The sequence below is a fragment of the Hyperoodon ampullatus genome, assembly GCF_949752795.1.
Source record: "Hyperoodon ampullatus genome assembly, chromosome: 6".
Lineage (NCBI taxonomy): Eukaryota > Metazoa > Chordata > Mammalia > Artiodactyla > Ziphiidae > Hyperoodon > Hyperoodon ampullatus.
In genome coordinates this window covers 24,916,760-24,940,428 of record NC_136919.1, presented here as the reverse complement: position 1 = coordinate 24,940,428, position 23,669 = coordinate 24,916,760, and the positions used below count along the sequence as shown (strand labels likewise).

Genomic DNA, 23,669 nt, shown 5'->3' with positions numbered 1-23,669 from the left:
TCTGGGCTAGACACAGAGCCGGGAGACCAGGCCTGAACATTCACTGCCCGGGCAGATGGACGGGAGAGCACCGTGCTGTCCGCAGGGTGATGATGCTGCGGCTGTGCCCTGGCCTGCAGGCGGCGCCCTGCCAGATATCTGTCTTTCCCCGCCGGAACTGGGACGGCCCGGAGCGCCCCGCCCCACCGCCCAGGTTTCGATTTCGCCGCCGGCCCCTGTCTGCGCGGCGGACCCAAAACTTGGGGGTGAATGGCGGGCGCGGCGGCGCCAAGTGGGACTCTTGGGGGGCTGGGCCCAGCGGAGCCCGAAGACGCGCGCGGCTGGCGCTGCCCGGAGCATGGCGACCGCGTGGCTGAGCTGTCGCCGCTGCCGCCGCTGCTGCGTGTGCGCGCTTTGCCCGGTGCTGGGCTCGCACCGCGGCCACCCGGTTGGTCTGGCGCTGGAGGAGGCGGCGCGCGTGCAGGTGAGGACGGGGGCGCGGGAGCCCGGGAGCAGAGGGCGGGGAGGGGCGTGACAGTTCCCGGTTGGGACCAGGACCCCCAAGGCGGCCCAGAGACCATCTAGGAGGCCGACCTGTTGTTGTTCAGAAAAAGAAACAAGCCCAAGGAAACGCAAGGCCATCATTTAAGCATAAGAAGAGGTGGGTTTGGGGCTTCCCTAGTGGCGCAGTGGTTAAGAGTCCGCCTGCCGATGCAGGGGACACGGGTTCGTGCCCCGGTCCGGGAAGATCCCACGTGCCGCGGAGCGGCTGGGCCCGTGAGCCATGGCCGCTGAGCCTGCGCGTCCGGAGCCTGTGCTCCGCAACGGGAGAGGCCACAACGGTGAGAGGCCCGCGTACCGCAAAAAAAAAAAAAAAAAAGGTGGGTTGGGGAGTGAGAACTTGGGCGTCCCGGCCGGCACCGGATATCCCGGACCTCACCCACCAAGGCGGGTCCACCACACTGCCTTTGGGCCGGAAGAAATTCTGCCTTTTAACAAAGATGAAAAAATCCCTCCCGCTTCGAAAACATCTGTGTTTCCGGAAAGCCAAACAAACACCTCCTCTGGTTTTCCCTCCTGGAATTCAGAGAGGGGCTGCGGACACAAAGGCCCTCTGCCTACGCCGTTCTGCCCCTCCCCCTCCATACCGGCTCCATTCCACGCTCATAACAGCCTGGTGAGAGCTAGGCCGGCCGCTTCGTGGCCAAGAAGAGGAGGGTTCTGGAGGCCGAGGCGGGCCTTGAGCCCAGGACTGCCTCCCACGGGCCCATTCTCACCTTGGAGCTCTCACCCATGCTTATTCCTAATAGTGGAAGGGGGCTCTGGACTCTTGTTCCATCCTTGTGGCCAACTTGTCCAGTGACTCTAGTCAGACCCCTCCAACCTCTCTGGGCTAGGCAGGCCCCCCTGTCACAGACAGATGTTGATTCTACCACTTCCACCTTCAAGAAGTCGTCTGTGGTTAATCCACAGCCCCATAATGACCTATCCCCTGCACAGCATGACTTAACACCATCATGGTGACAACCTTGGAGCTCCACTGTGAGAATGGGCCACGTGGGGGCCAATCTAGCAGGTGGAGTCCAGGATTCAAGGCTTGCCTCTGCCTCCAAGATCTTCTTCTTGTCTATAAAATGGTTATAATAATAATTTAGTTCCTCAAAATGCTGTTTTCAGAGTTAACAAGGCTGCTTTCAGAGATACAGCTTCTAATAGGCAGGTCCACCCACCTACCCCTTTTGCATCCACACACCCACCCACTCACCTGTCTGTTCATGCATCATCCATCTGCCCATTCATTCATTCATTAGACATCCATTCAACTCATACCTGGTGCCATGAGTCAAGGAATAGACCAATTCTTCCCTGACCTGGAGGAGTTCCTTGGCTAGTGGGGGAAGAACAAACAGTGACAATACAGTATGATAAGTATTGTAACTGGGGAGTCTGAGGCAGTGGTCAGTGGGAGCCAAAGAGAGGACAATGTGAACCAGGGCCAGGAAGCCCAGCAAGACTTCCTGGAGGAGGAGCCATTGGAACTGGCCGTGAAGAATAAGTGGGGTTTCACCAGGTACCTAGATGGGAGAAGCACCCTGTGACTGGAGGTTTCAAGCACCAGGAAGCTGGGTTATCCTTGGCTGATAGCCAGGAGCTGGACTTGAAGGCTTAGAAATCACAGTGGGGTATGGATGTGCTCCTGGAAGTTGAGGCTATGGCTTATACTTGGGTTATTATTGTGTTGCCAGCCCCACCCCTCACTCCCAGCCCCCCAGCTAGAATAAAACTGTGCACACCATAGCAAATGCTTGTTGGATATTAAAATAACAATACAAGCTACGTCTATTGAGCACTTATTGTGTGCCAAGCACTATACCAAGCACTTTGTGTACTTCTTATTCTTTACAGCAACTCTGTAGGGGTGTCCCCTTTTTTGTAGCTGAGGAAGCCGAGGTTCAAAAAGGTGAGATCACTTGCCCAGGTCATGTGGAAGGAGAGCTGGGACTCAGACCTAGGAGGTCCCATCTGACTCTGGGGCTTAGGCTCGTAACTTGCTCCAGCTGTCCACTTGAATTTGGCAGCCCCTGGTAATTCTGTTCAATTCAGCAAACACTTTTGGGTCACCCCCTGGTCCCTGTGGGGTAGCAGGAACCAAGAATGGAGCAGACCTGCCCTCAGGAAGCTCCCAGTTGGTCCAGCAGCTGAGTGTAAGGTGAGCCATAAGAAGGTAAGATGGAGGTAAGGCCTTTGGAGAAATGGCAGTTGCAAAAAGCAGAGATAAGGAAGGGAGCCATCTTAGGTGGGAGAGGGGACCTCTTACACGTGCAGGTCCTCTGAACCCCAGTCCAGGCCCGAGGACCACAGACCAAGCCTGGATGCAAGTTCCATGAGGACAGCTCCAAGAACAGGCCCCAGCACATTATAGGTACTCAGTATTCACTCTAGAAGTGAAGGCTCTTCCCCTGATCCCAAGCTGCTTCCCTAAAGTCCTATTTGAGGGCCTGGAAAAGCAGGTCACAAGCAGGACTATCCTAGAAAAAAAGGGGGCACCTCGAGGTTTGGAGAATACCTCATAGGGCCATGAGGATCAGAGTGGCCCTACTTCCAGCTCATCTTCCAACTTGCCTCATGACTTTGGGCAAGTCAGCTCACCTTCTGAGTCTCAGCTCAGCTGAAAAAAAATACAGGAGTGAGAGGACATGACCCCTGGGGTGACTTGTTATCTCAAAAGTAACAACATTAAGACTTCTCTCCTAACACTTTCACATACAGAAACTCACCCAAGAATGTTTAAAGAATTTGACAACCAAGAAGCGGCAAGTTGGCAACATAACCCAGACAAGATGCTGCTGAGAAGCTCAAGGCAAGTGGGGATTCTTCCTTATTCTAGATGAGATGTCCACCTTTGCCCTTGGACACACAGTTCTCCCCAATATGGAGCCAAGGGAAAATGAAAAACAGCCTCAAAGGGGCAGGTCAGGTTTGGTGAGACCTGGGGCTTCTGTAATTTAGGGGGCTCTTTTGGAGAAAACACAAAATTAGTTGCAAGATCATGAAGGGGCCATGCCAGGGAGGGACCTGGGGCTCCTGTTTCATTAGCTTTGTGGTGAATCTGCCTCTGCCCAGAGCCCTGGCCTTGTCCCATAATGCCTGACAAAATGCAGGAACAGCCTTTTCTCCCACCATGGCCAAAGCCATTCTCTTGGACAGACTAGTCCTCTATCCCCTGCACCCCAAACTGCCTTAAGCAAAGCAAAATACAAGGTAAGGAACACACAGATCGCTCTTTAGGTTTCAATGTTGAAAGTAAATAGGTATAAATGTATTCCATAAATATGTACTTTCTTCAGGCTTCTCCTTGTATAACACTTTACTTAAGTGGATTCTTTTGTGGGTTTTAAGTGGGAAGTTGGGGCTGACATTATCCCAGCTGCTGTTTTGACTGTGAGAATGGTGTTGCTCTTTAGGAGCGTTTTAGGTGAACTTGGCCGATCCCTTCCCTTCTCAGCCTCAGCTGCCACCGCCTCAAAGTGAGGGCTGGAGTGGGTTGCCCTCCCAGGGCCTGTCTCACTGAGGGCTCTGTGAACCCCAGACTGGCCACCCCAAGTCAGGCAGGGAGATTGGCCTTGACGACCACAGGAGTAGCTGGCACCCAGACCAGGCCACAGAGTTGGCCCCCTGTTTGCCCAACATCCGTTATCTTTCGGGTGACAGCATGCCCCAGTTTACTGGGGACGGTTGTGGTTTACACCTGTGGCCCTGGGTTAATTGTTAATCATGTCTTGTCTTCAAGAGCAGGACTCTGGGTATAGGCAACTACATCAGTTCAAAAGGATTTGGGAACTGAAAGTTGACACACCTGAAGGGATGGCGGAGGTGCTTTGGGCTGTTCAGCCAGAAGAACAGAGTCAGGGCACAGTCTCACTGTCTGTAAATCTCTTAAGCAGATATGGTTTGGGGGTCCCCGAGGAAAGAGTTAGGATCTGTGTGGAAAGTCTAAGGGGGCAGGTTTCAGCTTAATCTAAGGAATGGTTTTCTTTCTTTGAAGCTTTTCCCCAACTTTTAAACTTTATTCTGAAGTAATTACAGATTTATAGGAAGTTGCAAAAGTCATGCATGACCCTGGATGGATCAAAAGATTCCTTGCCCTTCCCCCAGGCCCGTGGGTGGGCTTTTACTGGTGCCTAGTTCATGGATGGAGTGGCTCTCTGTGAATCTGGTTTGATGCGGGTCAGGTAGCCCCCTTCCCGCTCCCAGGACGCCAGGTGCCCAGGGCGCCCTCCTAGATGACCCGGCCCCAGCATGGTGTGTCTCTCATACACCCCTCTACCTCCACCCCACCGGGGTCCCTCACTCAGCTCACTGCCCATGGTTCTGACGCCAAGTTCCCTCTTTGTTTTTGGCACCCAAGGATTTCCCGGTTTTTGTTGATGTTTGTTTGATTGTGGGTTGGTTTTTTGGGTTTTGTTTTTGTTTTTCCAGCTTGATCGCGTGATTTTAAAATTTGCTCATTTTATCAGCATTTCCATGTGTTTGAAGTAGGAAGGGGGATTTCCATGTCAACTCCTTCTCCCTTTTTGACCGAAACTATATGTCATTTTACATATGGGTTTTTTTTTTTTTTTTTTTTTTTGCGGTACGCGGGCCTCTCACTGTTGTGGCCTCTCCCGTTGCGGAGCACAGGCTCCGGACGCGCAGGCTCAGCGGCCATGGCTCATGGGCCCAGCCGCTCCGCGGCATGTGGGATCCTCCCGGGCCGGGGCACAAACCCGCGTCCCCTGCCTCGGCAGACGGACTCTCAACCACTGCGCCACCAGGGAAGCCCCATATAGGGGGTTTTGTGGTTGTTCATTTAAGACCCTAACCCTTCCCTATGTCATTAAAAGTTCTTTGTCAGTGTCAGTATTAGAGGCTGTATATTCCATTATAGGGATCGACTATGATTCATGAAGCCATTTTCCTAATGTTGAGCATTTAGATCACTTCCAGGCTTTCACTCAGGTAAAACAACGCTGCAGTGATATCTGGCACCTTAATGTATTTTCTCTGGGACACGTTCCTAGAAGTGAGTTGCCTGGCTCAATAGGCGCAGACGTTTGTAGGGGGTCTGGTGCGTTCTGCTGAACTGTGGCAGGCGTAGTTGTGGCAAAGAGATCTGGGGCAACCATGCCTCTCTGGCCTTGCTTACTCAGAGGCAGTACTAGGGAAAAGGCCATTTGCCTGAAAATTAATCCATAAAACAGCTTGGTAAACAAATTAAAACCAGTAAAGTTCATAATTGTCCAACGTCTACTGTTCAGAAGCCAACAACCACACCTACCCCTCCACGCCTTTCCAGAGAGCAATCAAGAAGGACTTGAACATGAATCCCCAGCCAATACCCACTAAATGATTTTTCTCTGACATCCTTGTTAATAGGCTGTTTGCTTCCCCATCAGGGCTCTTCAGCGGGCTCATACATGCCAGGTGTAGGGAAAATCAACACTTGCCTGCTGCCCTTTTTACTCAAACTGGGATGAGTTGACAATATAGCAGAGTGATTATAGTCTTCTTTCAAATCTTCCAAATTTTCCACAGTGAGCTTTTGGTACTCTTGTGAACAACAACTAAAGAGTATATAAATACATGATATATATATAGATATATAATACATTAGTTCACTTTGAACCAATGTGGCCCAAACCAGACAGTGTACTTCCTTGTTTCATTTCCAGAATTCTCTCTCTCAGTCTTTTTTTTTTTTTTTTTACCATAGTGCATAATCAGCCTCATCTTGCCTATACTTAAGTTTTCTACACTGAGATTTATAACAATGTGTAGTGTCATTAAGCTTATTTTGTATATTCTTCTTTAAAAAGTGGATCTGTAGAAACTGCTTGGAGCCCAGTTGGTTGGGAGAAGATATTTGCTCTCAGTTTCTGTAGAAAGGTCCTCCGTGTACATAGGTTGCCTCCAAAATGTGTGGATAAATCAAGCGTTTAGAACACATTTTCTTTCCTTCGTTTAATCATTCAACAAAGATATATTTCTGTCCAGGCTCACTGACTCATAGAAACCATGTTGTAAGTGTGGACTAATTCCCAAGCTAGCCCAGAGCCAATTTAATCAATATGAGGCTCTAAACTCAGAGCCTCACCACTGCCTAGAACATTGCACGGGAAACACAGACTTCGGGAGCCCATCCCGTAGATCCTGCCAAACCACACATTCCTGCCCCACTAAGGAGAGAACATGGCACACAGGGGAGCCTGCCCACCCCCATGCCTGCCTGGGTACCAAGGATCTTTCTGCTGTGTGGGCTGTACAGACATTTGGGCTGAGGAAAGAAGCCGACCTGATTTTTTTGTTGTTATGATTTTATTTATTTTATTTATTTATTTTTTTTGCAGTATGCAGGCCTCTCACTGTTGTGGCCTCTCCCGTTGCGGAGCACAGGCTCCAGACGCGCAAGCCCAGCGGTCATGGCTCACGGGCCCAGCCGCTCCGCGGCATGTGGGATCTTCCCGGACCGGGTCACGAACCCCTGTCCCCTGCATCGGCAGGTGAACTCTCAACCACTGCGCCACCAGGGAAGCCCTGATTTTATTTTTTAATTGTACTAGTAATACATGAACGCATCTCGGTTTTTAAAATTTAAAGTTTATTAGAATACAGTGTACAGCTATGGAAAGTACAGAGTGAGGGTCCCTCTTGACCATTTCCCCAATCCCACACCTCTTCCCAAACATGACCAAACTAACAGAAATTTTATTTTTTTTAATTTTTGATTGATTTATTTAGTTTGGCTGTGTTGGGTCTTCTTGCTCCTAGCAGGCTTTCTCTAGTTGTGGTGAGTGGGGGCTGCTCTTCGTTGCAGTGCGCGGGCTTCTCATTGCGGTGGCTTTTCTTGTTGCAGAGCACGGGTTCTAGGCGCGTGGGCTTCAGTAGTTGTGGCGCGTGGGCTTCAGTAGTTGTGGCACGCGGGCTCAGTAGTTGTGGCTCGTGGGCTCTAGAGCGCAGGCTCAGTAGTTGTGGCGCACGGGCTTAGTTGCTCCGCGGCATGTGGGATCTTCCCGGACCAGGGCTCGAACTCATGTCCCCTGAACTGACAGGCGGATTCTTATCCACTGCGCCACCAGGGAAGTCCCCAGACATTTAAAATGCACTTGCAAACATGCAGATGCATATATACATGTACACTTTTAATTTTGTTATCTTTTACATAAATGGGATCATCCTATATATATTATTCTGCAACTTGCCCTTTTTCACACGGTGTCTTGAAGAGCTTCCCACGACAGGACATATAGGTCCACTGCATTCTTTGTGTGTGTGTGTGTGTGTGTGTGTGTGTGGCAAAATACACATAACATAAAAGTTACCATTTTAACCATTTTTAAGCATATAATTCAGTGGCATTAATTACATTCACAGTGTTGTACAACCATCAGCACTCTTTCCAAAAGTTTTTCATTACCCTAAATATAAACTCTGTAATCATTAAGCAGTTACTTCCCATTCCCCTCCCACCAGCTCCTGGTAACCTCTAATCTACTTCCTGTCTCTATGAATTTGCCTACTCTAGATATTTCATATAAGTGGAATCATACAATATTTGTCCCTCTCTGTCTGGCTTATTTAATTTAGCATCATGTCTTCAAGGTGCATCCGTATTATAGCATGTGTCAGAACACTGCATTCATTTTAATCACTGAATATTATTATTTCATTGTATGAATGCAGCATAATTTGTGCAATGAACATATATATATACTTCCCATGTTGAAAATTTTGTCCAACTTTTCTCTATCTCCAACAATGCTATAGTGAGCTTCTTGGTACACAAATCTTTGTGCACATGTGAAAACATTTTCTAGGATCAATTCCTGCAAGAGGAGCTGCTGCATCAAAGGATTTAAGCATTTAAAATTTTGATATTATCATATCACCCTCTAAAAATGCAATACTGATGGACACTACCACCTGCAGTGTATGTAAGTGCCTATTCCACACACCCTTATGGACTCTTGGTATTATCCATCAGTTAGCATTCTTCCAGTCTGATGGCCAATATATATATATATATATATATATATATATATTTTTTTTTTTTTTTTTTTTTTTTTCTCTGATTATGCTGCTCACTTCCTTGATTGTTTGGGACGCTGAGGCACCTCTTCATACGTCTATTGGCATTTGTATATCTCTGGTCCATTTTTAAATTGAATGATTTCTTTTTTCACTATATGTTATGGATAGTAAGCCTGTGTAGTTTGTTACTTGTCATGTGGCTTTGTTTACAGTACCTTACCTCTTGGGAAGAGTTTCTTTTTTTATGTAGTCCAACCTGTCATGACTCCCATTTTGCTATCTGAGTTTTGGGTTCCTCTTACAGAGGTCTTCCCTTCTCAAATTTTTAAAAATAAAATTGTTTTGTATTTTATTCTAGTAGGTTTATCATTTTTTTAATGTATAGTGCTTTGATGTATTTAGAATTGTTTGTTTGTTTAGCTTTTATCGTGGAAAACCTCAAGCATACATATGTGTTTTGAAGCAAATCGCAGACATACAATTTCATCTGTAAAACTCTGAGCATATTACCTCTATAAGATAAGTACTCATTTTTTAAAATATATAAGCATAGTATCATCATCACACCTATGAAAATTAACAGTGGTTCCTTAATATTATCAAATATCCAACCAGTAGTCACATTCCCAATTGTCTTATAAATGTCACATTTTATTTGTTTATTTGAATTAGGAGTGAAAATTTTCAAAATGCTATTGGTTGATGTATTTTTTATGTTAATGGTTAACATGCTCCTCTGTCCTCTATGTGTCTTCTAAATTTTATCTTTAAGTTAGATCTAGAGGCTTAATCAGATTCAGATTCACATTTTTCACAAGAGTACTTCATAGGTGGGGTTCTGTCTGAATTTGTTTTTGTATACAGAATAAGATAAGAATCTTAGTTTTTTTTAAAATACATGATTAATTGCATGCTGTACCAATACCATTTATTGAATTATATATATAATTATATTAATTATATATATGTATATACATACTTTTCTAAGCTATTCTTTGCTCTTGATCTTTTTGTCTATGCCTAAGCCACATAGTTTTAAACCTTGTACCTTTATAGTTTGTTTTGATATCTAATACGGCAGCTCATCCTTCATTGATTTTTTTTTTTTTGGCCATGCCACACAGCTTGCAGGGTCTTAGTTCTCCGACCAGGAATCGAACCAGTGCCCTCAGCAGTGAAAGCCTGGCGTCCTAACCACTGGACCGCCAGGGAATTCCCCTTCATTGATCCTTTAAAAGAAATTTTTGGCTTTTCCTGTGCTTATTCTCCCCCATGGTAATTTAACATTTGGTTAATCTGTATGTTAAGACTTTGATTGGGATTGCATCCAATTTATAGACTAATTTGGAGACAAATGGCATCTTTATAGTATTCAATCTTCCTAGCCAGGGATATGGTTTTTCCTCCATGCATTCAGATTATTTTATGTCTTTCAGTACAGTTTTATGCTTTTCTTTATCTAGGCCCTTACAGTTTTTGTTAGGTCTAGTTTTAAATATTTTGCTATTTTTTTTCTACTGTTTTAAGGATGATCTTTATTTCTCCATTCATTTTCCAGTTGGTTATAGCTGGTACTTAGGAAAGCTTTTTATAAGTGCTGAACTCACTTTTTAGAAGTTATAATAATTTTTTTCATGTTGATAATTTTGGATTTCCTGGTTGGCAATCATATCATCTGCATCTGGTTTTGTATTGTTCGGGTTTTTCTTTAGGCTCATGCAGAGTCAAGTAAAACCTGGCTGACCAGGAAATTTCCTGAACTCAGATTACTACTTGATGAAGAGGAAGCTCTGACCAAGAAATTCATTGAGAAAAACACGCAGCTTGCCCTGCAGGCGTAGAGGGAGCAAATTGAGTCTTGTGGGGAGCAAATCGATGTCATGAACAATCTCTCCAACAGGGTCTGGAATATCAGCCAGGAACCCAGTCCTGTACAGCTGCTGCGGGTAATGCTGGGTTTCTGCCCTCAGCAGCCACCAGCCGCCACATTTCATCTTGGTTAATGTGGCACTGAACACAGTATTCACACACTGAGTAAATACACAGAGAACTGCCTTGTCAGCAGGTAGACTGATTACATTGTTAGGAAGATAATATACATCTTGGACTAATTAAATGACATGAACAGCCACCATTTTTGAGGGCCTCTGTGTTCCAAGCACCTCTGTATCTTAGCTCTAATATTTACTAGAACTCTGCAAACTGGATATTCTCACCCCATTTTACTAATGAGAAATGGAGGCTCAAGGAGATGAAGAGACTCATCCAAGGTTATACAGCTGGTAGGTGGCAGATCTGGGATCAGGTCTGTCTGACTCTAAAGCCACAAGGCATCACTGCCCAGTCCTCTGACGGTACAGTCTTAATGGAAACATCACTCCTGGAAAGGCAGGCACCCTTGCAAAAGCTACTAAGCAGACTTCAAGAGTGGAGTCACAGTTTGCTCAAAGGGGAGAGAAGGACGGGACTCCTTGGCCAGTGGGCTCTGTTGGAGGCTATTATCTTATACTGAAGGAGAATCTAAAAACTAGCCCCTATAATATGCGCTACTACACTTAGTGAAAGCATGTTGTTGAGGGTCGCGTTCCCGTCTTCAGGGAACCATGGGAGAAACTCCTCTCTCGTGTCAGTACTCCTGTGCAGTCACCTGTGCACTCGGATTGCTTTTCTACTCATCTAACTCTCCCTCTTTCTTTCTTTGCCATAGCTTCTGGGAAGCTTAGAGGCAAATATGTTTCAAATAGCTGGGATGAGACTTTGTGGCATACAGTTTATGCCTCATCTCTGGCTTCCAGCTTACAGTCTTATCCTGGTTATCTCTTGGCTTCATTTTTCTCACTGTAAAGGAAAATCTTGCAGCATTAGATAACTTTTGTAAGGTGCTTTAAAGGTTTGTGGGATGAAGCAAGGTACAACTAAGTAAAGGTGGCACTGAGTTGAACCACAGATTAGCATGGGCTCCGGCTGCAAGATAAGACAGACAAATAAATAAGTCAGTACAAAACTAGTCAAGCCAGTCCCTGGAGGCTGTTTCTACTCTTGTGCCTTTATGTGGCCTTGGTCAATTCAGCCTGTGTCTCATTGTTAAATAACAACCACAACAAAAAAAAACCTAACAAAATATTCTGGGTGAGGTGCTCTCCTAGGCACTTTAGACGTTGTACTTTAAGAGAGGCAAGACGCACAGAGGGGCACATTTTTTTTTTCTTTTAAAATAGTGGTACATTTTAGGAATATCTAATGCAAAGGGATGCTTCCATGGAGAAGAATGCTATTCTTCCATCATAGATACAGTTTCAGGGCTTTCTCATCTCTCTCTCTCTCTCTTTTTTTTTTTTTCAATTCTCTGGTGCCCAAGCTACTGATTTTCATCATTCATCGTTCCTTCCATTTGTTCACTCATATTTTCATCAAATATACACTGAGCAACCTGATTGCAACAGGCCCCTGCTTCACATTAGGAGCTCATGTGTGGGGAGACATGCTCAGGAAGTTATTCACAACACAGCAGAGCTAAGTGAGCTAGCAAAAGTGTGTCCAAGAAAAGTCCAGCTCTGTATGGGGAATCAGGGAAGGCTTCCAGGAGGAGGTGACAGTGGAGCTGGTATGGGAGAATAAGGAGGAGCTCACTGGGTATATACAGAGGGGAAAAGCAGAGAGGACATCCCAGGCAGAAAGGAAGCATGTGCATGTGAGAGCTTGGCAGGCTGGAGAACTGCCAGGGTTCAGCCTGACTGGAGGCGGGGCAAGGGTACAAGGGAGGGGGGCGTGTTGGGAGATGTAGGGATGCCAGGGTTACTTGATGAAGGGTCTTATATGCCTGGTTATGAAGTTTAGACTTTGTCCTGTAAAGAGAACGGGGGCCAGGGGAGTGTTTTGCAGCGAGGAATGACATGGTCAGATTAATGCTTTAGAAAGGTCACTTTAGTGACAGGCTGGAGGATGGACTGGACAGACAGGAATGGAGCCGGAAGGAAAGCTGGGAGGAGACCACAGTATCCAGGAGAGAGATGATGGTGGGCTGGACCAGTGAAGGGGCAGTGGGGATGGGGAGAAGCAGGCGAGTTTGATAGGTGTGACAGGATTGGTGACTGGGGGAATCCAAGATGACAGCTGGTTTCTGGCTTGAGAGATGGGTGGTTATGTGGCTGTTCCCTGAGTCTGCAAAGGCAAGAAGTAGATGTGCTCAGTTTCATTCATTCATTTATTGCATCGTGAACATTTATCGAGAACCTCCTATGTGTCAGGCCCTGTGCTAGATGCTGGAGTTTGGGGTCACCAGGTGGTCGCATTTGTCCCTCATCCCCTTCCCCAGTCCCACCCCGCCCATCTGCCCTCTGGGCCACCCCGGAGCTGCTCCCTGCCCTCCCTGCTAGTGCTCTGGCTCCCTGGCCAGCCCTCTGAGTGTGACCTTAGCCCTCTTTCTCCACAAATTACCTTCTTCCCACCCGAATGAGGATGGGCTCTAGACCTGCAGCTTCCTAGGTAGACAGGGCTTGGAGACCATCCCTCAGCCCCTCCAAGGCCCAGCATCCTTCCTGCCAAGCGCTGGGCCACCTTCCCTCCCTCCTGAGGCATCTACCCCACCTCCCATCTTGGGCAGCACCACCCACCAGCCAGGGCCTGCTCTCCTAAGGCAATGTGCTGTCTTCTAAATCCTTGCCCAGGACAACCCTCCAGAAAGTGCAGACAGGGATCTTAGGTGCAAACAAGAGAATCCACTGTAACTGTTTTAAGCAAGAAAGGAGTTTATGAAAGAGTATTAGGCAGCACATCTGATCTCCAGGAAGGCCAGAAAGTTGTGATGAAGACCAGGCCACAGGAGTGAAGTCAAGGCCATGGCACAGACTTGCTCCAGTGGAGACCCACCCTTCTCCGCTGGGCAAGATGTCACAGCTCACACCACTGACCCAGAGCACGCCCCCTGGAACCTCCACCACTGCTGTCCCTGACAGCTACATGCTACTGTCACCAGCCCACCCTCACTTCCACATCCAAGTCTTGGAGTGGAGACTCCTTGTCACATGCCTACACCAGGGGCTGGGACAGTTTTCTTGCTTCTACTTAGCAAAGCCACACTTAACACAGGAAGGGTATTTAAAAGGTGCTGTCCGGGCAGAAAACAGGACAGGCCCCAACTGTGATGGGCACACCCCCTTGGTCAGCATTCCAGCTGAGCTTCCAGAGTCTTTGGCTTCCCCTTTGGGATATGGTTTCCTGTTCCCCCCGCCTTTGGACATGCCCCAGGAGCGCCTTTCCCAGGAAAACTGGCCCCTCGCTCTTTTCGTCCCCTGTACCTCAGGCCGACCTCTGTCACAGTGTCTGTAAAGCTTCGGGGTCCCTTTCAAGGTGGTGAGCAACTTCAGGGCAGGGGCAGTCAGCTTGCCTCCTTCCTCGAGGCGGGGTGGTGGTGGGGGGACTGCCATGGCTGCGGTCCTCGGGGCTCTGCTCCCAGGGGCTGGCCTGGGCTGGCAGCAGGTGCCATGGCCAGGTGGGGCCAGTGCTCGCTGGCTGGGTTTATTCCTGGGCACGGTGGTGGAGGCTGGGACGCGGCTCCAAGCCAACCTGAGCCCCATGTGCCCTCGCGTGTACACGGCTGCTGAGCAGCAGATGAGCCTGGGGGAGTCGTGCCACCCCATGCCCCACTCCTTTGAGCCCGTCAAGAGTTTCTTTAAGGGCTTTGTGGAAGCCACGCAGAGCCCGCTACAGACGCCACTGGACGTCCGCCTTAAGGCAAGTAAGTCACCATGTGACCAACCTTGAGTCCTTTACTCCCCTAGTGCCCTGTGATTAGAGACAGCTGTGAAGATTGCCACCCTAAATCATGTGTCTCCTGCACAGAGGCCCTAGGCTGGGTGGTCAGGGTCTCCTGGGCCTGGGCCAACCCTCCCTTCCAACCTCACCTCCTACCCATTCGGAGACCAGGTCCTGCTTCTCGCAGCTGCACTGCTCTGCTCCTGCCCCTCAGTTGCTCCCAAGGTTCTGCCACACCTCAGCTTTGCCTGCACTGGGCTCCCAGCCGGAAGGGCCAACTCCCCCTCCTCTTCCTCTGCCTGGTCAGGACCCACAGCTGTGCTCACCTGAGGAGCCTTTCCAAGAAACCCCAGGCTCGCTCGCTCTCCCGGCCGTCTCCCCCCTCTGCCCTGGGCCTGCTCCATCTTCTGCTTGGGGGTGTTTGTCAGCTGGATACATGGACCCCTCCCTTCCTCTCTTAAATGCCTGGAAGGCAAGAACCACTTTGGGTCCAGCTCTGAGGTCACAGCAGGGCCTGACACAAAGCAGGTGTTCAGAAATATCCATTCATTCATCTCTGCTATTAGAATTCATTCAGACCATTTACTGAGCCCCTGTTATGTGCTGGGCACAGTGGGGTACAAAACAAAGCTCCTGCCTTTGTGGTGCTCAGTCTTTTAAGGGGAAGATGGACAACAAATGAATATATGTCAGTGATAAGAAGTACTTTGAGGGACTTCCTTGGTGGCACAGTGGTTAAGAATCCGCCTGCCAATGCAGGGGACCACGGGTTCAATCCCTGGTCCAGGAAGATCCCACATGCCACGGAGCAACTAAGCCCGTGCGCCACAACTACTGAGCCTGCACTCTAGAGCCCGCGAGCCACAACTCCCGAGACCGCCTGCCACAACTACTGAAGCCTGCGTGCCTACAGCCCGTGCTCCACAGCAAGAGAAGCCACCGCACTGAGAAGCCCGTGCACCGCAACGACACTCACCGCAACTAGAGAAAAGCCCGTGCACAGCAATGAAGACCCAACGCAGCCAAATAAATAAATAAATATATATATATATATTTTTAAAGTGCTTTGAAAAAAAATAATAAAGCTGAGTAAGGAGAACGGAGGGTGACCAGGAGGAAGAGCTATTTTCTATGGGAAGTGGGAAAGGCCTCTTTGAGAAGGGGATGTGTGAGCTGACCTGAAGGATGGGCTGGAGATCACTGTGGTCACATGCATGGACACTGGAGCCAGAGCCAGACTGCCCGGGTTCCTATCCCAGGCCCACCACTTCCTAACCCTGCCATCTTGAGCAGGGCACCTAACTTTTCTGTGCCTCTGTTTCCATATCCATAAAATGGAGATGATAATATATTCCTGTCTCATAGAGTTTTTATAAGGATTAAATGAGTTCTTACATGTAAAGCACTCAGAGTGGCGCTCAGGTATAATAAGCACCATGTGAGCGTTAGCTATTATTGTTGCTGCTGCTGTTATATCTGGGGGAAATGTCTTCTAGGCAGAGGGAAAAGCAAGTGCAAAGGTCCCGAGGCACAAGGTAAGGGTAAGTTTGGCATGTTTGAAGGAACAGCAAAGGGCAGGTGGGGGGAGTCAACAGGAGTAGATGTGGGCACAGGAAGGGAAGAAGAGAGAAAGAGATACCAAGGAGACTCCACAGATTTCGACCAGAACAACTAGAAGGAAGTTGTCATATTCTGAGATGGAAAAGAGCATTTAGACTTGGAGGGAATGGCCCTTTTGGCTCTCTGAGCAGCACCATGGTGGTTTGCAAGAGCAAATGCCTGACGAAAGGCAGTTAAAAGGGAGCCAAGAAGAAAATGGTTGATCTGTTTTCTAAGGAAGGTTGGTACGATGTGAAAGCACCAACTACGTTCCATATAAGAAATATTGGAAAAACCCTAGTCATGAGAACTCCAGGAACCAAAATTGCATTTGATGGCCTCAAGGGTTAACTTTTGGAAGTGAGCCTTGCTGACCTGCAGAATGATGAAGCTGCATTTAGAGAATTAAAGCTATTTCCTGAAGATGTTCAGGGCAAGAACTGCCTAACTTTCGTGGCATGGATCTTATCCATGACAAAATCTGCTCCATGGTCAAAACATGGCAGACCATGATTGAAGCTCATGTTGATGTCAAGGTTACCAGTGGTTATTTGCTTCATGTGTTCTGTGTTGGTTTTGCTAAAAAATGCAACAATCAGCGTTACTCCATATGGTAGACATCTTCATTATCCCCCATTTTACGGATGAGGAAGCTGAGGGTCAGAGAGGTTAACTGACTTGCCCTAGGTCACACAGCTAGGGGTAGAGGCAGAATTCAAACAGACTCTGGTCCCAAGGTTTGTGTTCTGATCCCCTGGAGTCTGCTTCCTCCCAGGCCATCACCCCTCATCCACCACCAGATAAGGCCATCATTCTTACTATCACAGGTAATACTGAGAGGTACTGACTCCCAGGAAGGCCACAGGGAGATGGGGGTCTTGCAGCACCACTGCCCTTCCAGTGTCCCGCCTCACCTCCCTACCTGTGAATTCCACAGACACTGCAGGCTCAACAGGCTGAAATGGAATCCGGCATCTTCCATGCCTCAACCCCCAATCCTCTGCTTCTTGACTCCAATCTGCTCTTCATTCTCCACTCCCATTAGAGTTAAGCCTTGGTACTTGTACCACTGCAGTATATCGTGAACCCAGCCCCTTTTCCATCCCTGCTGCCCCAGGTCAGGCCTGAGCCTACCAACAGGGCCTCTGCCTCCACACTCACCCTGCCCCATCCACTCCCCACCAGAGAGAGCTCTGGAGATTCTTCTGCTCATGTCTACGCTCCTTCAAAAACCTTCCATGGCTCCTCACTTTTTACACAATGCTCCTAGCACCTGTCCTTAATGTCTTTGCTCCTGCTGTATCCTGGGGAAAGCCTCCCATCCTTTTTCTCGGTGTCCAAATCTTCCCCATCCTTTAAGGGCCAGCTGAGGTGCTTCCTCCTCCATGAAGCCTTCGCTGACCCCTCCAGGCCCTGGAGCCCTTTCACGTCTCCTCTTCGATCTAGAGCACTCTCTGCCTTGAGCAATATAGCTCAAGCAAGCCCATTTCTCACCTCATTTTCCTGACTGAGCTGTTGGAGACAGGGACCATGACTTGGGTTTCCCCTGAACTCCCTCTTACCTGGATGAGACCTGAACGCGACCTTCCTAAGGGTTCAGCTTTGATTTCTTGTTTTCGATCTTTATCCTAGAATTTGCATGTCTGCCATGAAATTGCCCCCTTCCTTGACTGCTGAGTACATGGTTGACTCTCAGGATGGTCCTGGAGCCTGCTGTCTCCTCCCCATGTCCAGGCCTCACTCACACTGGCCTGTCATTGCTCAGTTTGCTTTGGATCCTGGAAAGTGTGTTTCTGTATAGATCTGAGCCTTGTCCTGAAGTTCTCCTGTTACTGTGAATTTGCATTTCCTACTTAAATTTGCATACAATTCTTGGGGAGAGATTATGCTAATCTCCAGTTCTATCATATTTTTAGTATGTTTTGTAATTTGTGCTGCTTGCATGAACACCAGGCACTCATTTCTCACAATTCATTACAGACGTGAACTACCAGCACTCGGGCTCCTCTGGCGCCCAGCCGGGTTCCCTGTTAAAAACAAGCCCCTCACCAGAGCGATCACTCTTGTTAAAATGTAAGACCCCATGAGCGGGGAGAGGGTGAAGAGGGCGTGGGGTGTACTGGTGGGAGGGAGGGTCACTGAAGTAGAGGCCCCCCTTCTTCCCTAAGAAACCCAACTTCAGTTTTCTTAAGCCTTATTATCAGTTTTTTAAAAACCACAGAAATAATACACGTTCACTGTAGAAAAATTAGAAAACAAAAGATTTTTTTTTTTTTTTTTTTTTTTTTGCTGTACGTGGGCCTCTCACTGCTGTGGCCTCTCCCGTTGTGGAGCACAGGCTCCAGACGCGCAGGCTCAGCGGCCATGGCTCACGGGCCCAGCCGCTCTGCGGCATGTGGGATCTTCCCGGACCGGGGCACGAACCCGTGTCCCCTGCATCGGCAGGCGGACTCTCAACCACTGCGCCACCAGGGAAGCCCCAAAAGATTTTTAAAAGAAAATCACTCATAAATCACTGAAGAGCTTCGGAAATTTTTCTGCTCACATACCCAAGCAGACACGTAGTAGTAGATAACTACTATTATTTGCCTTTTAACTTTCTTTGGCATATCTATATACATACTGTGATCAATATTTAATATATATATTTTTTACAAACATGGTGTCATACTCCACATCCTGTTTTGTAATCTGTGTTTTCATTTACTGATATATTATGAACATCTTTGTTCCCTTAAACAATTATACAGGTAATGCATGCTTGTAGAGAATTAGAAATTACATATACTAAAAGAAATCAATTGCCTGCCCCAGAGTTAAATGATGTTAATTTTTGTCATATATTCTTTCAGACATTTAAAAAATATATATGTCTACAGATTTTTTAAAATAGGATCATATTATAGATATTCTTTTGTAATTTTAATTAATTAATTAATTAATTAATTATTTATCTATCTATCCATCCATCCATCCATCCACCCACCACGAGGCTTGCAGGATCTTAATTCCCCAATCAGGGATCGAACCCCGCCCCCAGCAGTGGAAGTGCAGAGTCCTAACCACTGGACCGCCAGGGAATTGCCTTTAGTAATTTTTAAAATTTAATAGTATAGATTGAACTATTTTCTATTTTAATAAACACAGATATTATGGTTATTTTTAAAGGATACATGGTATTCTATTGAATATGCCATGTTTAAATCAATCTCATATTGTTGGACATTTAGGCTGCTTTACATTTTCATTTCTATAAACAGTGCTGCAGTAAACATCCATTCTTTTTTTTTTTTTTTTTTTTTTTGCGGTACGCGGGCCTCTCACTGTTGTGGCCTCTCCCGTTGCAGAGCACAGGCTCCGGACGCGCAGGCTCAGCGGCCATGGCTCATGGGCCCAGCCGCTCTGCGGCATGTGGGATTCTCCCAGACCGGGGCACGAACCCGTGTCCCCTGCATCGACAGGCAGACTCTCAACCACTGTGCCACCAGGGAAGCCCAAACATCCATTCATGTACCTCTTTGTTGAATTAATGAATAAGTGACTGAATACACCTTAGCTCATTTTTGTATTTTTTTTAGGAGTAATTTCTCAAAATGGAATTACTAGGCATGCAGTTTTTTAAACTAAACTTTAACAAATATAAAATACATAAAGAAAAGTGCACAAATCAAAGAGCTGTAGCTCAATGATTTTTGAAAAGTAAACACATTGAATAACTTCCTTCAGACCATGAAATGGAAACTTCTAGCTCCCCAGAATCCTTCCTCATGCCAGTTCACTATCCCAAAGGGAAACTACTCTCCTGACTTCTAACAGTAAAGATTACTTTTGCCTGTCTTTGACCTTTATATAATGAGATCACTCAGACTACTCTTTTGTGTCTTGCTTCGACAGAACAACATGACATTTGTGAGATTTACCCATATCATTGTGTGTAGCAGTAGTTTGTTGATTTTCACTGTGGTGTAGTATTCCATTGTATGAATGTAGCACACTTAATATTATTGATGGACATTTTGGATTGTTTAGCTTTTGCCTCTAGTGAATAGTGTTGCTTTGAATATCCCTGTACATGTCTTTTGATGCACCTATGTATGCATTTCTGTTGGGTATTTACCCAGGAGTGGGAGAAAAGGATGCCCAGTATAAACATTTCTATGCAGCATTGTTCTAGATGTCCTAGAGAGTGCCTTGAGGCAAAAAAAAAAAAAAAAAAAGTAAGCTATAAGGATGGGAAAAGGGAAGAAAAGATCATTATTCAAAGCTGACATGATTATTTACAGAAAATCCAAAATAATCTATAAATAAGTTAGTTACCAAATGAATTTAGAACAGCTGCTGGATGTAATGGCAGCATACAAAAGTCAATTGTGTTTCTATGTATTGGCAGTAAACAATTAGAAAATGAAATTTTAAAAACATTATTTTCAGTAATACTTTTAAAAAGCTAGGAATAAATCTAACAAAAGATGTACAAAACCTCTGTACAGAAAACTCCAAAATATTACCAAGAAAACTATCCGGCAGTATCTACTAAAGCTAAACATCCACATGCCCTAAGACCTAGACTTTTCTCTAACTTCATGTCTACAGATGTGTATAATGCAACAAGAACTGTTATTGGGAGTTTAAATCACCACCACCTTTCTGGAGGACAGTTTGGCAATATTTACCAAAGGCTTTAAAACCACAATCATCCCCGTTGACCGAGCAATTCTTCTTCTAGGAATATATCCTAAATAAATAATCAGATACATAAAGATGTATTCATATTAGTGTTTCCAAAACCTTTTTAAAAAGCGTATTTTTTAAGGCGGGGGGAGGGGATAGGTTATTATAATTCATCTATACATCAAAATCTTAAGGTTGCCATTAAAATGCTCTTATAAGAGAATATTATTTGATGTGGTAAAATGTTCATAAATACATCAATAAATTTAAAAAGCAGATTACCCAAGAGCCTGTATAGTATGACACCAACGTTAAGAAAAAAACTATAAAGGGGCAAGTAAAGAAAAAAATTGGAAACATATACACCCAAGTGTTAACAGTGATAGGATTATTATTATTATTATTATATAATTTAAATTTATTTATTTATTTATTTTTGGCTGTGTTGGGTCTTCGTTTCTGTGCGAGGGCTTTCTCTAGTTGCGGCGAGCAGGGGCCACTCTTCATCGCAGTGTGCAGGCCTCTCACTATCGTGGCCTCTCTTGTTACGGAGCTCAGGCTCCAGACGCGCAGGCTCAGTAGTTGTGGCTCACGGGCCTAGTTGCTCCGCGGCATGTGGGATCTTCGCAGACCAGGGCTCGAACCCGTGTCCCCTGCATTGACAGGCAGACTCTCAACCACTGCGCCACTAGGGAAGCCCCGATAGGATTATTTTTTATTAAAGTTTTAGAAATTGGCAACAAATTCCATGGTACAAAATTTAAGCCGTACAACGGGTGTGCACTAAAATGTTCTCTCCTGCCAGCCACCGCCCCACTCGTGATTTCAGTGTTCCCTGTATTCTACCCTGAACACTTGCGGAACAGCGGGTACCAGCAGGGTCGGTTTCCGGGGGCGGGGCGGGGGCAGGGGCACTGGCCCCGCCAATCGGGCGCGGCCCGGTGTCCCCGCCCTCCGCAGACGCGCGCACGCCCACGCTGGAGGCAGACACGCTGCACGCGCGCCTGCGCCTCGGCAGACCGCCTGAAGGTGCGTTGCGGCCACCACGGCAGCCTGGGGCTCAAGCCTGCGCTGCATTTCAACGCGCTGTGGCAGGTGCTGGGCCGCGACTGCTTCGACGCCGGCCGCCACTACTGGGAAGTGGACGTGCAGGAGACGGGCGTCGGCTGGTGGGTGGGCGCGGCCTACGGCTCCCTGCGGCGCCTCTGCCGCCGCCCGCTTGGGCTGCACCCGCTAGTCCTGGTGCCTCGAACTGTATGACCTCGAGGACTGGGCCTTCCACGACGGCCAGCGCAGCCGTCTGCGGCCCCGCGACGACCCCGACCGGCTCGGCGTCTTCCTGGACTACGAGGTCGGTGTCTTCACCTTTTACGACGTGACGGGCTGTTTGACCCACCTGCACACCTTCCGTGCCGCCTTCCAGGAGCTGCTCTACCCGGCCCTGCGGCTCTGGGAAGGGGCCATCAGCATCTCCCGACTGCCCTAGGGGCCGACACCTGAGTGGCCCCCCTAGGCTCTCTGTGGCTCTGGTCTCACCGGATCCGGACGTGGCTGGTCTACTGCCGCCTCTGTAAGCATTCCCATCCTCTCCCCTACCAGTCATGCCCTGTGCTTTTAACAGTTCCTCTCCTAGGTAGGCTAGTTTCAAACGAGCCCTAAACACAGGTCCTCTGCTGCTGCTCTCTCATCCGAACTCCCCACCGCCACCAGGGCCCTTATACTACACTGCTTTTAGTCCAGGTTCCTGAAAGGACACACCCACAGGTGAGCCCTAAGCCTCCTCACCATGTCAGAATACATGATCCTCAGCCTCAGAACATTCTCCCTCATACAGCACTCAGAACCGCCTGGCACATAGTAGGCGCACAGTATATATGTGAATGAAAAAGAGTCGCTAAGACTCTTCTGTCTCTTAATGTCCCTTGGATCTGCTTCCTCCTCTCCACTCTCCTTCAGCTTGTCCATGTCACTCCCTTAAGAGCAGCTGCAAGAGCTTCTTAACACCTCCTGGCCTGAACCCTTTCCCGTGCTCATCCTCCACCTTACAGCTAGAGTGATCTGCGTGAAACCTCACTTAACCTCTTAGAACTATCAGAAGGTTCCCAAGGACTATGGGGTGGGGGAGCACTTTACCTTAGCAGTCAAGGCTTTCCTAGTCTGCCGCAAACTACACATCCTCATCTAGCTCCTACTGCTCTTTTCAGAGACCCTCCAATCAGAACTGTGTGTCGCATAGTTCCACCTCTGTACCCTTGCCATTTCCCATATAAACACATTTATACAGGAAAGCCCCTTCTTCTTTTTGCCTGTCTGTTTTCCCCAGGCTTAACTGCCCCCAGGAAGTCTCCCCAAGCTACAAGAATCTCTCTGTATCAGATCCACAGTCTGGGACCTGTCTTTCCAATTAGATTGGAAGATTCCTAAGGGCAGCCATGTCCTACACCTTACCCACCCTGAAAAGTTCAGAAAGTCCCTTCCCTCCAAGGCAGCGAGTGAATGACCACTAGCTGGCCGCTATTGAATCGGAACAGCTGAGCTGGGAGGGTCTCACAGATCACTCAGCCTGACCCCATTGTACATTTGGGGAGAATAAGGTCTTGAAAGAAAGTTGCCTAAAGTCACCCACGGTGATTAAGGGCTCGGCCACCTCCCAGCCCTCAGGCATGTGTCTCACTTGCCCCCTGGCCCAGCCCTTCAGGCCCAGCTTTCAACCTGGAAGATTTTACTGCTTATTCATTTCTTAGGGGATGTTGGGAAGAAATCAGCAGGTGACTGTTGCTAAGCAACCACAGGCAGTTTTCCCAACCGTCTTGGAATCAAAAGGAGAGGAACTAACTGTGAGTGGGGTTTGGGCAGCTCAGGCATCCCTGTGCTCCTCAGATCCAAAATGTTGCCAAGGAAACCCAGAGAGCCCCTGCTTTCCAGAAGGTAATGATGGAAATAGAGAAGGCCAAATCAGCAGGGCCTCCCAGGGAGATCATCCCCTCTAGTAGGGAGGGAAAGGCCTCTTTCCAGCGTCTGTGCCTCAGTTCTGAAGGTTCAGCATCCTGTCTGTCAAATTCCTTATATGGTTTTGAAGTGGTACTATGTAAAAGTAT

The 23,669-nt window shown here is 47.5% G+C and overlaps 1 protein-coding gene across 1 annotated transcript; it reads left to right on the top strand.

The window, feature by feature from the left end:
* Positions 1-249: 249 nt before the first annotated feature.
* On the top strand, positions 250-22,057 carry TRIM14 (tripartite motif containing 14; the record flags this gene model as incomplete). The annotated part of the gene is given in 12 exon segments (XM_079706109.1): positions 250-356; positions 358-463; positions 3,250-3,314; positions 3,316-3,340; positions 10,260-10,385; positions 10,389-10,493; positions 14,134-14,284; positions 17,881-17,973; positions 21,532-21,580; positions 21,582-21,767; positions 21,769-21,805; positions 21,809-22,057. Coding segments are annotated over 12 exon segments (1,299 nt in total).
* Positions 22,058-23,669: the final 1,612 nt, after the last annotated feature.